At 37.3% G+C, this 16,138-nt stretch overlaps 1 protein-coding gene across 1 annotated transcript; it reads right to left on the reverse strand.

Moving 5' to 3' along the window:
* Positions 1–12,178: 12,178 nt before the first annotated feature.
* On the reverse strand, positions 12,179–15,545 carry LOC145076837 (cell division control protein 6 homolog B-like). Its single transcript, XM_079022637.1, has 16 exons — positions 15,191–15,545; positions 14,998–15,100; positions 14,669–14,889; positions 14,473–14,547; positions 14,284–14,393; positions 14,087–14,193; positions 13,948–14,007; positions 13,779–13,852; positions 13,653–13,703; positions 13,523–13,572; positions 13,353–13,419; positions 13,179–13,268; positions 13,016–13,078; positions 12,823–12,918; positions 12,623–12,712; positions 12,179–12,517 (listed from the first exon to the last, which is right to left on the reverse strand). The coding sequence occupies exons 1-16, from the start codon at positions 15,392–15,394 to the stop codon at positions 12,470–12,472; spliced, it is 1,509 nt and encodes a 502-aa protein (XP_078878763.1). The 5' UTR covers positions 15,395–15,545; the 3' UTR covers positions 12,179–12,469.
* Between the last annotated feature and the right edge of the window lie 593 nt (positions 15,546–16,138).

The raw sequence follows: 16,138 nt of genomic DNA on the forward strand, positions 1-16,138 counted from the left end.
CTCCCAAACCTGTGATCGAGGAATCACAATAGACTACAAAGTCCTCTACTCCCTCTGGCAAGGTAAGGATCGGAGCCTCGCACAATCTCTGCCTGAGGGTCTCGAATGTTGTCTGCTGCTCCGGGCCCCAACGAAATACCACTGACTTCTTGGTCAGTCGGGTGAGCGGCACTGCTATCTTGGAGAAATCCTGAATAAATCTCTGATAATACCCTGCCAACCCTAGGAAGCTCCGAATCTCAGATGGAGACTTCAGGACCTCCCACTGCATCACGGCCTCTATCTTGGCCGGATCTACCAGAATACCCTTCTGGTTGACGAGGTGACCAAGGAACTGCACCTCGCGCAACCAGAACTCACATTTGGAGAACTTTGCGAAAAGTCTCTCCCTCCTCAAAACCTCCAGCACCTCCCGCAGGTGCTCCTCGTGCTGCTCCTGCGTCTTGGAATATACCAAGATGTCATCTATGAACACTATCACTGACCGATCCAGCATCGGCCTACACACGCGGTTCATGAGATCCATGAACGTGGCTGGAGCATTGGTGAGCCCAAATGGCATCACCACAAACTCGTAATGACCATACCTGGTCCTGAAAGCAGTCTTCGGTACATCCTCATCTCTAACCCGCATCTGATGATATCCGGAGCGTAGATCGATCTTGGAGAACCAAGACGCTCCCTGAAGCTGATCAAACAAATCATCTATCCTCGGGAGTGGGTAACGGTTCTTCACCGTTACCTTATTCAACTCCCGGTAATCTATACACATACGATGCGACCCATCTTTCTTCCTCACAAACAGGATCGGCGCTCCCCAAGGCGAACTGCTCGGCCGAATGAAACCCTTGTCTAACAGCTCCTGCAGCTGTGTAGACAACTCCTGCATCTCAGGGGGAGCTAGTCGATACGGTGCCTTGGCTATCGGAGCCGCACCAGGAATGAGGTCGATCCTGAACTCAACCTGTCTCTCAGGAGGTATCCCCGGCAAATCCTCGGGAAACACGTCCGGGTAGTCTCGAACAATAGGAACATCATCAACTGTCGACTTACCCTTCTCCCGGGCATCCAAAACGTAAGCTACAAAACCGGCGCAACCCTACTGAACATAGCGCCTCGCCCTTGCGGCGGAACAAAAGGTTGGTCCTCGCTGTGGCCTCTAGCCCTGAATCACCAACTCTCCCCCACTGGGAGTGCGAACCCTCACTAGCTGAAGCTCACAATCAATCACCGCCCCATTGGGGCTTAGCCAATCCATACCCACAATAACCTTATTCCCTCGCAGGGGAATAGGTACCAGATCCACTGAAAACTGCTCATCAAATAACTGAAGAGAACACCCTCTATGCACTCTGCCGACCCTCACGGTCCTATCATCCGCTATCTCAACCTCTAATGGACAATCCAGCTCCCTTGGAGCTCTACTGAATCTCTTGCTAAGCGCAAGTGATACGAATGATCGGGTAGCCCCCGAATCGAATAATACCATAGCAGAAATGCCGTTCACAGAGAACGACCCTGAATAAAACATACAATCATAAGCAATATTCAATCAATAATAATAAAGAGATAAAGGGAAGATACATACCCGTCACCACATCAGGAGTCGCTCGCGCCTCCTCTGCTGGCATCTGAAACGCCCTACTCTTCGCCACTGGTGCATCAGCTCGGCCCTGTCGGCCATCTGTAATCCTCAAAGTAGCAGGGGCAGGTGCAGCCACCTTCCCTGCTGCAGCTAAACCCGGACACTGGGACTTTTTATGTCCCCTCTGATTACACTGAAAGCAAATCAGATCTGATGCTGCAACGGCAGTAGCAGGAGCCGTACAATCCCTACTCAAATGTCCAATCCGACCGCACTTGAAGCAGCCGGAACTCCCTGCCTTGCACGCTCCTTCGTGCATCTTCCCACACCTACCACATCGACCGTGGCTCGGCTGTCCTCTGGACCTGTGATCTGAAACCCTGGGCTTTTTGCCCGAACCGCCTGAACCCGAAACCGCCTCCGGTTTCCTCTTCTTCTCCATCTCAAGATCAATCTCCCTCTCCCGAGCTCTAGCAATCATATCTTCCAGCGTTTTACAGCTGGACCGGCTCACAAACTGGCGGATATCGCTCCGCAACATCTCATGATAACGGGCCTTCTTCATTTCCTCATCAGCTACATACTGAGGAACGAGAAGAGCCCTCTCCCTGAACTTGGCGGTGATCTCCGCCACTGTCTCTGTAGTCTGGGTGAGGTCCTGAAACTCCCTAGCTAGCTGTTGCACCTCAATGACCGGTGCAAACTCCGCCCTGAACCTGGTAGAGAAATCAGCCCAGGTCATGGCGTCCAATGCTGCATCATCCCCAATGGCATGCCCGACCTCCTCCCACCAATCTCGTGCCCTGTCCTTCAGAAGACAGGACGCCAATCTGACCTTGTCCCCCTCGGGACATCTGCTAGTACGGAAAGCGTTGGCCACATCCGCCAACCATCTGGTGCTCGCTATGGGGTCTCGCGCCCCATGATAGTCCGGAGCTCCACAAGCCCTGAACTCCCTGAAAGTAAGGGTGCGCGACCCCATCATGGCCGCCACCTCGGCACGGAAGGTGCCCAATCTCTCATCCATCAGCTCTAGAATCCCCTCCTTGATCGAACCGAAGATCACAGGAGTCTGCTCTATAATGATGCGCGTAATCTCCGAAGAAAGAAACTCTCGGGTCTGCTCATCCATGCGCTCATCCCCCGAACCTGAACCTGATCCCTCCCCGGCACCTCCGCTGCCGGCTGCTGGTCTCGAACGCAGAACCACCATTCTGAAACACATCACAACTACATCAGAAAACAAAAATATCTTGAGGGATCATTGATACTACAACTAGCTTCCTGGTCTTGTCTCAGCCTTTCTTGATTCGAGTACGGATCCTCTGCTTCCAGTAGTACGGGCCCATACTACCTTCCACATCTATCCGTACTTTCTTCAAGAACTGCCCTGACTCCACCAAGTCACTTCTACTACTACTGATCTCTGCTACTCTCATCCTAGGCTTGCCCCAGGGAAACCTCAGACTCAACTCAACTAGTCCTCAGCTGCTGCAGGTCTCCTTATAATGCTAATTAACCATCACCTGAACACCATCACATGTGACGAAGATCAGATAATCCTTCAAGTAAAAGACCCGTCCCTATAACGGTTGGACTCAAACAAGAGCTGCGCAATAGGGCCAGTTCCAGCACTCTGGGATTATTCAACCCTGATCACATGTGGTGTAACGTGTTCACCTAATGGCTAACTTCCATCACTCAGAACTCCCACAAAGCACGAAGCAAGCAGCATTCGGAATAAGGAAACATACTCAGGCAAAACTATTCTCAAAACGAGAAACTGATCTAGCATACAGTGCTAAGCTCATACTATCAGGCATAACCTAAACAGGCTATCCTACTGCTGTCTACTCAATACTAGCATGCAATACTCATAAAGATGTAACACATAAAGCAGGCACATAAGGCATCCTCCTAGATCCTTAGTCCTATACTAGCATGTTGTTCTACTGAAACTGAAACTGAACAAATAACTCGTATGGGTAATTTGGGAGTACTTACTTGAGCTCGGCTGATCGCATGCACCACACCCTTATCTTGTTTAAAAATTTCTTTCTTTCTAAGTGCTTTCAAAATTCTTTTAGAAAACATTTTCCTTTTAAAAATATTTTTATTTCCCCTTAGTTTGAGTTCAGATACACCCGGAAGTGTATCCGAATCCCTCAAACGAGGGCTCTGATACCAACTTGAAATGACCCAAAAATACGACCCAAAAATTTCGTTTTTCAACATAACCGAAAACCATAATCTGAGTGTCATATCATGAAACCATACATAATGCATCTCAAAATAATAATAAACCACGGTGCGGAAAACTATATCATATCCATGACATATAAAAATCAGGAACTAAATCAACTCCCAGGATGAAAGCTGAAGCTGTGGTGTGTGCAATGCCATCAACCCGAGCTCTTCCCTCTGCTAGCGGAAGTACCTGAAACCAAAACTGAAACTGTAAGCACGAAGCTTAGTGAGCTCCCCCAAATTACCACATACCATACAATAATATATATCAAGCACATACTGGGGCCTTGCCCCCTCCATCGGACCGAAGTCCGAAGCTGACTGACCGGGACCTTGTCCCCTACATCAGACCGCAATCCGAAGCTCACATCAGACCGAGTCCGAAGCTGACTGGGACCTTGTCCCCAACATCGAACCTGAGTCCGAAGCTGACATCGAACCGGAGTCCGAAGCTGACCGGGACCTTGTCCCCTACATCGAACCTGAGTCCGAAGCTGACATCGGACCGAAGTCCGAAGCTAACTGATCATAACATAACGTATCACTTAGCATGAACACACATAATCCTGTCTGAGCCACGAAGGCTTCAAACATGCTAACTACTGCGTCGGATAAAAAATCTGGATACTACTGCTAGCTAAACGGGCCGGCATTGTGGCCTTAGACCCGCTCCTACTGAAAAGGAACTCACCTCGTGAATTGTCTGCTGAGTGAATAGCTCTGAGGGCTAACTGCTGCTGCTCCGGTATCTCCCCGGCTACAAGTCCATAAACACACTCAATCAAATGCTAAACACTGCACTGGGTAAAATGACTCTTTTACCCTTGGTCAAAGTCAACTCTTGGTCAAAGTCAACCCACGGTTAACCTGACTCGCCGAGTTGGGCCGCCAACTCGCCGAGTCCCTATCCTCACTCCTCGACCCTACTCGCTGCTACTCGTCGAGTATGGCATCGACTCGACGAGTACTCATTCGATCCAAGAATTCAGACAATCTTCATCCGGCTCGCCGAGTCATATGAACAACTCGACGAGTTGTTCTTGAGCATAAGAAGATTGCCTTGGACTCGTCGAGTTGTATGAACAACTCGCCGAGTCCCTCCATTACTGAGTCTACCCTCAACTCGCTGAGTCCACTCCACAACTCACTGGGCCTACTCGACATCGATCAAAAGGAAGAAATCAGGGACTCGCGACTCGACTCGTCGAGTCACCGCCATGCAGCTATTCTACACTCGATTCTGCTCGAATCCAATACATACAAATGATAGATCTGGGTCCAATAAGCTGATTTACCACGTAAAGTTTCCAACTTTACGTGTACAAACACATGAACAAGGGAATAAAGGCTAAAAAGGCACTTAAAAGGGTAGATCTAGGGTTATGATGCACAATGGCTCCATAAAGACAATAGATTTGGGCTCTACAACCCCTAAATGAACAGATCTAAGGATATCTCGACATAAAATGGCTTCCATATCAACATAAGGCTTGAGAAAAGCATCAACTAGATCTAAAGGGGATTTTAAAGCATAAAAGGGAAGGAGATCCGAAGAATACCTCAAAGAACTCTTGCTTTCCCTTGGATCTTCGCTCTACAATTCTTCTCCTTGCTCCTTTCTTCAATCCTTCACAAAATGCACACAAGATCACTTAAAACACTCAAGAACGAAATAGGGTTTTCTCACAGCTTTAGAGGGTGAAGGAGGCGAGATTGGGTGCTATAAGGTGGCTTAAATAGTGGGCAACCCGGGGATTTAGGGTTTCTCCCAGACGGACAGACTCGCCGAGTCCAGAATATGGACTCGCCGAGTCGCCACTAACACGTGCTCGAAATCCCGTCCCTACTCGGCGAGTCAGACCATGAACTCGCCGAGTCCCTTTACAAAACTTCAAAATAAATACCAAGGAATCATCATACCGGGAACGGGTCGCTACAGTGATACTTGACCAGACCCGGCATAGTCCATTTGGGTTGCATGGCATCATGCATTTGGATAGACTATAATGAGATAAATAACACTTAAGGTTTGTTAATATATTATAAGTTCTAATATATTAATAAGATTATTTAATTAGTATTGATCAAGAATTAATTTGGAATTAATTAAGTGATCAAAAGGAGACTAATTAAATATATGGGTTGATTGTGTAAATCATTCATTCTTATATATGTGGGCTTGTGATCCAAGATTCCTTATGTTGGACTAAGTCCATGGGGTGACCCATGGATACTCCATGGAGGTTAAAATCCATGGAGCATAAGGAATGGATAAAGTTATGAGTTACATGGTGTAACCCTAATAGCCACCATATAAAAGAATCACATGGCTCAAGAAATCGGCCACTATGTGTGAGAATGAAGGGCTAGCCGATTTCATGAAGTGTGTATGTTCTCTTAAGTTATTCCAAGTGTATTTGGTGTTGTGTGAACCATTTGAGGTGTCACACTTGGGGCACTAGGCACTCAAGCTTCATGAAGACAATCTACATCAAAGAGGTATGTAATTCTAACTTGATATATTCATTTGAATCAATGTTATTATGCTAGTTAGGATGAATACCTTGGAAAGTTCATATTTGCATGTATAATAGAGAAAACATAGATCCAAGGTATTTAGGGTTACATGTTTAGAATGCTCAAAACCCAACAAAAACAACTAGCATCAAACAGTTGCATACTTCTATAGTTATTTGCTTCTTGGGCGTGTTTAGGAAAAGTAGTTGTTAGTTGGAAGCGGTTAGCGGGTAGCTGGTAGCAAGTAGTGGGTAGCATGTAGCGGGTAACTGGTAGCATGTAGTGGGTAGCTGGTAGCGGGAAGTTGTAGCTTTTATTTGTTATATGAGTGTTTGGAAAAAATAGTTGGAAGCTTTTGAAATATATAAAATTACATAAAAAGACAATTGATCAAAAATAAATAAATATATAAATATTTTTAAGGGTAATTATGGAAATTGATTTCAAAAGCTCAGTAGCTTTTTGTTAAACGCTACATGAAGTAGCTTTTAGATTTGGAGCGTTTTTTTTAAACTAAAAGATAAACACTCGTACTGTCAAACGAAGTTTTTTGTTTAAACTAGAGCGTTTTGTCAAAAGCTAAAAGCTAGAAGCTCCCAAACGCTTCCAAAAGCTTCATGCCAAACACGCCCTTTTTCTATTGGTATGAAATACCAGGTCTTTTAAAAATTGATGATAGTGTTGCCCAGATCCATGATAACAAATTAAATTAGCAATTAAAACAATGAGCAAATGAACAAAATTACATATCTAAACCCACAAATCAAATACCCAATTCACAAATTATAAAAACATAATAATAATAACAATTTAAATATTAAACAATCAAGACACCAAAACTCAAAACCAGATTGTCATTTAAAGAACAAAAATTACCAGCAAACCATCAAGAAGAAAAGGGAATTGAAAAAACAGGATTGGCTAAAAACATCCCAAGATTTATCCACACACCTATTACGTATATCTATCAATCAAGATCACAAGATTGTCCAAATGTACCATATAACTAGAGTTAGTCTATTCATAATAACTTTGGATTAAATCTTTTAAGGTGTCTTTCACGGGTTAGAGACCGGTTTTGTAGCATAACATCACCATATAACCTTTTGTATCAACAAGTTTGGAAAAAAAAATGTCCTTCAAGGCTTGGGTTATGATCCACGATAATTCCAATTATTTGAAATTTTTAAGAAAATATGAGTATCAAAACATGGTCGTATCTTAACATGGTCCAATACTTAAGAGCCATATCTAATAGAACCTCTTCGTTCTTGATCAGGTAACGGAACTCTAATCCCCTAACATGTACAAAAATGATATCATCACTCCCAACGATTGAAACCCTGAATGAGGTTAGTTAAGAATAAAGTCTTTATGATTGGTGCCAAACTTGTCATTTCTTTCAAATTAGCTACATCCATTAATATATTTAGCATCTTTCGACCCTTTGTTGGAATCAACAGATGTGAATGAGATTAATTATAATTAAGTTAAAACTACATACATGTATTGGACCATGTTAAGGAAGAAAAGAATTATCAGTTTTCATAAATGCAACATATAAGGAAAAAAAGAATTATCAAACAGTCGGATGATTTTGAATATTCAAGAACTAAACAATAGATAAAGGGCAGATTTGGAAATTCACGTAGAAAAATAAGCAGGAATACAAGCTTGAGGGGGGTTGAGCAATTGCTACGTGGCAATTGTGTACTCTTTTATTGGAATTTGAGATTTGAGAAGGGGTACTAATATAGGGGTAGTCTGGTCAATGTACATATCAAGAACTCCATAATATTGCAACACAAGTTATTTTCATTCAAAATGAAATACCAAAAAACCTTCATTCTACTTGAACATGTCATTATTCTAACATTGTTTTAGACAAAATCATTAATAATGTGTTAATATTAGATCATGTTAGAGATTTTTTTAAAAAAAATCAATATTGTATTATAAGACGTTGTATCTAAAAAGTTGCTCTTAGTTGCAACTAATCCATCAAATGTCTTGTATCATGGTAGAACCTAAATAGAATATTATATACTTCAATTTAAAACAATGTCTAAAAATCAGGATGAACCGGTTGGACAGTAACCCGGTGAAGATAACGGGTTTGTTTCTTATTTCTGATTCGGATTGAAATGGTCGGGTTTTTGAAAACCCAATTGAAACAGGGACTGAAACCTCTACAAATATAGGTTAAGCCGGTGGGAGAAAATCATTTTCTTAGAATTGTTACTTTGTAAGAGTTTTGTTTATGATACATACATTGGAAGGTGTTTTTCTAATTACAGTGTGCTAAATTGCTATTTACATATTTTACATATTGTTGTTGTCCTTATATTTTAATAAACTCAATATTGTTGCTTGTATTTTAGAAGAAGTCATTTCCAGTTTTATTAATAACACTTCATTTTTTTGATGTTTAGTATTTTAATATGTAGATCTTAGATCTAATACCTAAAAATAGAGCGTGAATGTTATTATTATTTTTAATACTTACATTTCCACTTTATACAAGGACTATTGATGTAAGTTACTGTGACGACATGACCTCTAAGACTAACCCTCTAGAAAGTACTATGCTATATTAGAAAGTGTGATTATCCATTAAAAGTGTGAATCGATCAAAATCTATGTAACCAAAAAAAACCACATGGTGACCTGAAATGGAAAAATCTTATGGATTACTTGGAGATCTTCTATATAAGAAAAGAATTAATACGATCAGATGAACTAATGTAACAGAAATATTTGACTATAAAAGATTGTAAAGGATAACATCTTTTACCACCAAAATTGGCATTTTTACCTTTTCCATTTAATTTTAGCAAGAGGCAAAACATATTTTGAGATATTAGACAAGAGTTGAAGTATTAATTACCTTTAGTATTATCATATCATCACCTATTCGATTCCTTCAAACCGGGTTCTTCTATTCCTAATGAATATATCAATACACTTTTATTTCCTTGAGTAATACCCCATACATGATAAATTTGATCTTAATATTTTGTGATGTCAAAAGATAATGATACATAAATCTTGACTATTTATGACTCCAGCGTCATGCAGATCTAGCTAATCAAATATATAAAAGAAGTAGAACCAAATTATCTAATTTTCAAAAGCAAAACCAACATGTATTAAAGCCAATATCAAGTTTTGTTTAAATATCACATCTTATTAACCATATATCAAAAGATAATAATGTACTTACATTTGAAGTCCAATTTATGTGAAGCATTTTTCAAATAGATATTTTATCAAACGATTGACGTGCACACTAAAATTTAATCAAGAATAATATAAATAAATAAATAAATAAAATAAAACATACAACATTCTAGTAAATAGGAAACATTGAAATTTTGTGAATGGATAGATAGTCATATATTCATATGCGTTTTGATTATGAATATTAAAAATTTTAATCGACCAAAAGGAACAAAAAAAAAACATTATGATTGATCAATTGAGGTTTTGAGATTATGGCAGCATACCTAGTCATATATATATATATATATATATATATATATATATATATATATATATATATATAATTTTGAGAAGAGAGGAGAGAGGAAAGGAATAAAGAGGTAGGTGGAAGATCATAGACATGTGCTCACATTGTCGTGTTGTTGTAGTGATGGTCGACATTAGTGAGGAAAGCGGATGGTGGTATCGTTGTGTTCCTGTGACAGATGGAAGGTCGGTGATAAGCTTAGGTGTAAACATCGGTGGTCAAAAACGCAAAGATGCAATTGTGACAGCAGCAAGCCCATATATCATTTGATTGAAAACATTAAATTTTGCAATTTTTAAAATAAGGAGATGGGTAGAAAAAATATCAGTGATGGTTAGCATGGTTTTTGGAGGTGAAGCTAACCTAATATCAAATCATTTATGTCTTAGACTCTTCTGAATATCATCGATTCATGATTTATGTTTCTTTTGGCTTCGACTCTTCATATATCTTCCATTCATGATTCCCATTAAATTGGAATTGAAACTTGATAAGATTTAAAATTGAAACCCATAAGAGATTTGAATAAAAAAAAGAGTCAGTCAATCAAAACCCTAAAAATCAGAAAACCATTTTAATAAACAAAATGCTTGAGTTAAAGAGAATATATCCATAAGGAGTTGATGGTGATAATAACAAACACACTCACTTTTGTGAGGGAGGTGGATGAATTAGGTATTTACAATGTTATTGAAGAATAAAATAACAAAACGAAAATGAACAAAAATTGTTTGAATGATAACAGCAGTAGAAAGAGAATGTAAACAGATACAAGGGCTAACTCATGAAACCTAAATAATTAGGTAAAACTGAATCGGAAAACGTACCAAATTAACACCAATCTTTCTAATTATCACGAGAATCGCGATAATTTTGGAGCTGATTTCCTGGACTATAGTTAAGAAAGCAGCTGAATTAAAGAGTACAGAAGAAATGGACAGAGGGTATATAATAAGTGAAGGGAATTTGCGGAAATTCACATTGAAAGACTAAGCGGGAAATTAAGCTTGGGGAGGCGGAACAATTGCCACGTGGCAAAAATGGTTTTATTTATTAGATTAGAGGATTTTGGACCCTTGCTTTTTAGAAAAATGACATTTCGAACTCTTGATTTTTTGAATAATATGACTTTTGATGATTTTACAATAAGTTTTTTTTTAACATATTGGCAATTTAAAATAGTATCATGTGGGGTTTTTTTTGGCAAATGACAGTTGACTGGTATACCATATAATAATCGTTATTCTAATAAATGAATAAGTTTATTCTCTTATTGACATGTGTCATAATATTAAAAAATCAACATTAATATTATATATCATCTATCATGTCATATGTCAAACTATTAATTCTCCATTTTAAATTTTTCATTCTAATTACATTAAATTAATAATTGATTCTTTACAAATTTTAAATTTTAAATTTCACATTTTAATTACATTAAATTAATAACATTATAATAAAAAAATAAAATAAAATTAATATATATTATAAGGTGATATAATTTCATTTATTTATTTAAATCAACGATTATAATTTTATATTACTAAAAAAATATCTCTTAATTAATAAGTTATTTAAAATAATTTATTTGAAATAATTGATTAATAATTTTAAGTTTTACTATGAAAGTTTAATTAATTTTATAAACATGATTTTCACAGGTTATAAACTAATTATAAATAAAATAGAGGGACTAATATTTAAACCAGACTATTAAAATTATTTATACATTAAACAACATTCTGTTACATATAATTTAATTTTGTCGCTTTTCACTAGAATATTAAGTTATCAAATCAAGCTGAACTCAGCTAATTACACTGACTAATCGCTTCTATTAAAGATTAATTGCTATGAATAATAGAGAAACATAAATGCATGCATCTTTTGCTTTTATTAACTGTCATTTCGTGGTTTTTGAGTTGCATTTTATATTCTATAAAAATATAATTTATTTGAAAATCCCTTTATCTATATAATAACCTGATAAATCATTTGTTATAATCAATGTCCTGTAAATCATGTTACACGTTAACATTTAATTACAACCAAAACAAACGAGTAAAGACCCATTTAGAATTATAGAGATTTTATCATCAAACTATCAATTCAAGCTTGTGCACAAACTTGTAAAAATAAGCTTACTTTGTTATGTAATTTTTTTAGAACGTCGTTTTTTATGCAAATGATACCAACAAATGAATTCCAACACCTTTTAATGAAATACTTAAGTGCAGTTTTTGTGTCAAAATTATTGCATAACACCATCTTCAACCTCTTAATTGAAATCACAAAACTAATGAATTAAACAACATTATGTCATAAAAGTAAGAAAACAACAAATCGGTTTTCTAAAAAAACATCAAAACAGTATGCTAACGCTCTATGTCAATCCAACTGGTTTAGGCATAACATTACCTCAGAAAGAATTATAGACCAAATAAAAAAAAAATTGTTTTCTGTAATGCTTTGCCTTTTGTATGACATCATCTATATATATATAATATAATATAATATAACAAGGAATAAATGTTAACATTTGGAAGTTGAGCTCCTGTTGTGTTGTTCCACGCATCCATCATTGGCGATTACAACCATTGATTGTTTTGAAGACAGTTGTGAAAGAAACGGATGCCCTGAGAGAACAAATTAATTAAATGATTATTAGTATAATTTATACATGAAAAAAGTCAAAGTTTAGGAAGCTAAAACTTGTTTTAGATTATTATTATTATTTGTACCTGTAATGCAAAAATAATGTCTGCTTCCTCTACTTGCAATGTGACTCTCTTTAATTTATCATCTCTAGATTGGCCGAGTTTCAGAATTCCCTACAAAAAAAATAAAAATGATTTATATAATTATATTAGAGATTATTAAAAAGAAAAAAAAATGTGTGGATTTAATAGTTAACAGATAAGAAGTGAAGTGATGTGTTTACCTGATCACCTAGAATTCTACACATGCATGAAAGTTCCATTATTCCAACAGGTGGTATCAATGTTGACTTGCACACTTCTATATAAAACTTGTTCAACTGTTGTATCAATCAAGTTTAACAAACAGTTAAAAACTTTTTATTAATAATTAGAAAAACATGTGTTGTCATTGAAGATAAAATATAATCATTATACCTCGCCTATTGTTGTATCCTTCTTTCCCTTTCGGAAAAGCTTCACAGCAGAACACAGTACAATCTATACCAAAAGAAGGGTTTTTAAAGTTAGAGATCAATAAAATACTATAATATTTTTAATGGTGAAATAATAATAATAATAATATGGTAAGAAAGCAAACCTGTTGATGTTGGGGAAGGGATTGTATTGTGTCAACTATTGGTGATTTGTAAGCCCTTGATAAAGCAATAGCCATGTGATCAACCCTCACCTATAACAATATGAGAAATAAGTTATATCAAAGTTCACTTGTTAAATTTATTTAAGGACAAAATTAAAAAAAAAAAATGTTTACCATTGAGGACAGATTTGAAGTGGAAGTAGATTCTCTGAGCTCTATTTCTAGCCTCTCAATTGCACCTCTGAAAACCAAGGATAAAAGCGTCAGTTCAATCCAAATATATGAAACCTTGAGAGACTTTTGAAGCAATAAACAATTTTAAAAAAAATGGAGAATATGCCAACCTGCATATTCCAAGAGCTTTCCTCATATCTCCAGATGAAGCTGCAACTTTCTGCCAATCAATATTTAAGTTGAGTCAAGTCTTATAAATTTTGACATTAAAATTAAAAGGAAAATATACAATTTACTCACTCTTGCACAAAGTTCCAGTGCTTGTGGCTGGAAAACAGTGTAAGGAAGTGCCTGATGAAACAAAACATTCATCAATATATAAACATTTTGCAGAAAATTGAGAATCTCAAAACAAAGAGTATTTACCATTAACCGTTGTTTGAGAATCATAATGATCTGATCCATGGTGTATGCTCGAAAAGACAAAACCATTGGTTTGCCTAGAAGAAACAATTCCAGAAAACATCCATTAATAAATTCCAAAAATTTGGCTAAATTCAATAAATAGCAACCTAGTTTAGAGAATGTAACTCACAATTTAGAGATTGTAATTTTGGAAGAAAACGGTCTGCTAAGTCAATTGCATTAGCTATACCTGTAAAACAAGATCCAATATGAGAAACATTGATAAATCAAGAGCACATTGAACTGAAAAACACCATGTCAAATCATACCTATCAATATAACTTTTGAAAAGGGTAATGTTGTTAGCATAAATAGATCATGGAGCACCACCCGATCCTTTGTAATCAAGTAATCCAATTCATCAGCAATAACCAACCTGTTAACAAAGCATTTATCAATAACTATTCACATTGCTATAATTGGATAGATTTTTCAAATGTAGCTAATAAAGGCATATGCATCTTACATCATTTTTGTGCCAGATGACTGTTGCTTTTGAGAATATAATTGCTGAATTTGTCTTAAGGGTGTAGAACGATTGTTGATCTTCTTATGTGGTTGACTCTTTCCAAGTATCTGCCAAATGCATTAGCTTGTAAGCACTAAGTTGGTTGCATATGAGCCGATTCATATCAATGTATTGATAAGTTTTTACCTTGTTGAAAATTTCTGAAGTAGTTGAGAGAGAGGTACAGTTTATGCCCAAAATTTCTGGGAATTGACCTCCTGTCTGGAAACAATACATGATTCCACTCGTTATAATCTTCATCTTTTAGATGGTGTGAGTAATTATGTAAGTGCAATAGTTCCACTTGAATTACAAAACGAACAATCAGGCAAATGGAGATTACCTCTTTAGCCCAAATAGCCAGAGACTTCTTCACGTTTTCCATGGAAAGTGATTTTCCAGTCCCTGGGCACCCACAAACATACAAGCTCCCAGCCTTCTCTTGCTCAATGCTTTGTTTACAGAACTCCACTATCCGTTTCTGTTCATCCTCTCTGCATACGGGCACGGATGGAGCTGTGGATACATGTAAAGCCTCCTTCACCGCGCTTAATTGCTCAGAATCTACATAATAAAAGAGCTTAATTTAGAATATACGCACTAATGAGCACGAATTTCATAGATCTGATCACACGTTAGGTAATTCCACTATGAAAAGAAAATCGAGATAACCTGTTGGATTCCAGATCGGTTTATCGAGAAAACTATCCAACAACTTCTTCTTTGGGGATTTTCTCATTTTCGTGATATTATCAGTAGACGCCGCTTCATTCACCTGAAAATATTCCTTGTACACTTAATTTCATTCTAAAAATTTGGTATCAAGATATATCGAGTAACATATTAAGAAATTCCGAAAACTCACATCTGTTCGCCTTTTATTGGGACTATCATCGACGCATTGACGAGGAGATTTAGTTTTCAACGGAGAGCATGGCTTGGGTGGAGTACTGAAAACAGGATCGTCCGATAAACCTGAATTAGATCTCAACCGCCGTTTCTGAGGCGAAGATACGTCGGCGCCGACAATTGACATGGGCGACGATCTACCACCGGCGATTGATGGCATTTTCTGTTGTTTTACCGGGAAAGCAGGTCAAAGATGTCTAAGATTTGGTAGTGGTTGGGCATGAAAATGGAGGTAGCGGGAGAAGCAGAAATATAGTGATTGGAGAGGAAATGGTTTTAGCGGGAATCGCCATATCAGGTGGCAAGTGAAATTTTCCCGCCATCTCGGTCGCAAAAGAAAGAAAACCACGAATAAAGCCAAACAATCCCGCTTCTATATTCCACTTGGCATGACAATAATAAATTAGCATTTTCCGATGATTTTTGGCCTTGTCTCAACTCTCAATATTGATTGCTGGATTATTTGTTGTTTCTATTTATATCAACTCTCAGTTGGGTGTTTATATTAACAAAAACATACTGAAATTGTATTAAATTATTAAATTGTCTTGCCATAAATTTAATGGTAATGTCAAAAACAGAACCAAAGACAAGTATAATCATAAATTATTTTGTTAAATGGGTGACCACAAACATTTTGGTAAATGTCATCTTTTGACATCTATTAATATTTGGTGCGATCACAATGAAAAGATAAAGATATGACGATAAGGAAGGTGTTATTTAAAACTTAATTTTAAATCATACTTGTTTTATTCTCCAATAACACATATTTACTACCAAAACAAATATGCCAAACAAAATAAATAAATGTAGACTTACTGAAATATTGTTAAAATTTTGTTCTAAATAATACAATGTGGGCACTACTAGCCCATTTTCTATATGTATGTATCATCCTTCA

The sequence above is a fragment of the Lactuca serriola genome, chromosome 9, assembly GCF_051521515.1.
Source record: "Lactuca serriola cultivar US96UC23 chromosome 9, Lser_US96UC23_V15, whole genome shotgun sequence".
NCBI classification, from domain to species: Eukaryota; Viridiplantae; Streptophyta; class Magnoliopsida; order Asterales; family Asteraceae; genus Lactuca; species Lactuca serriola.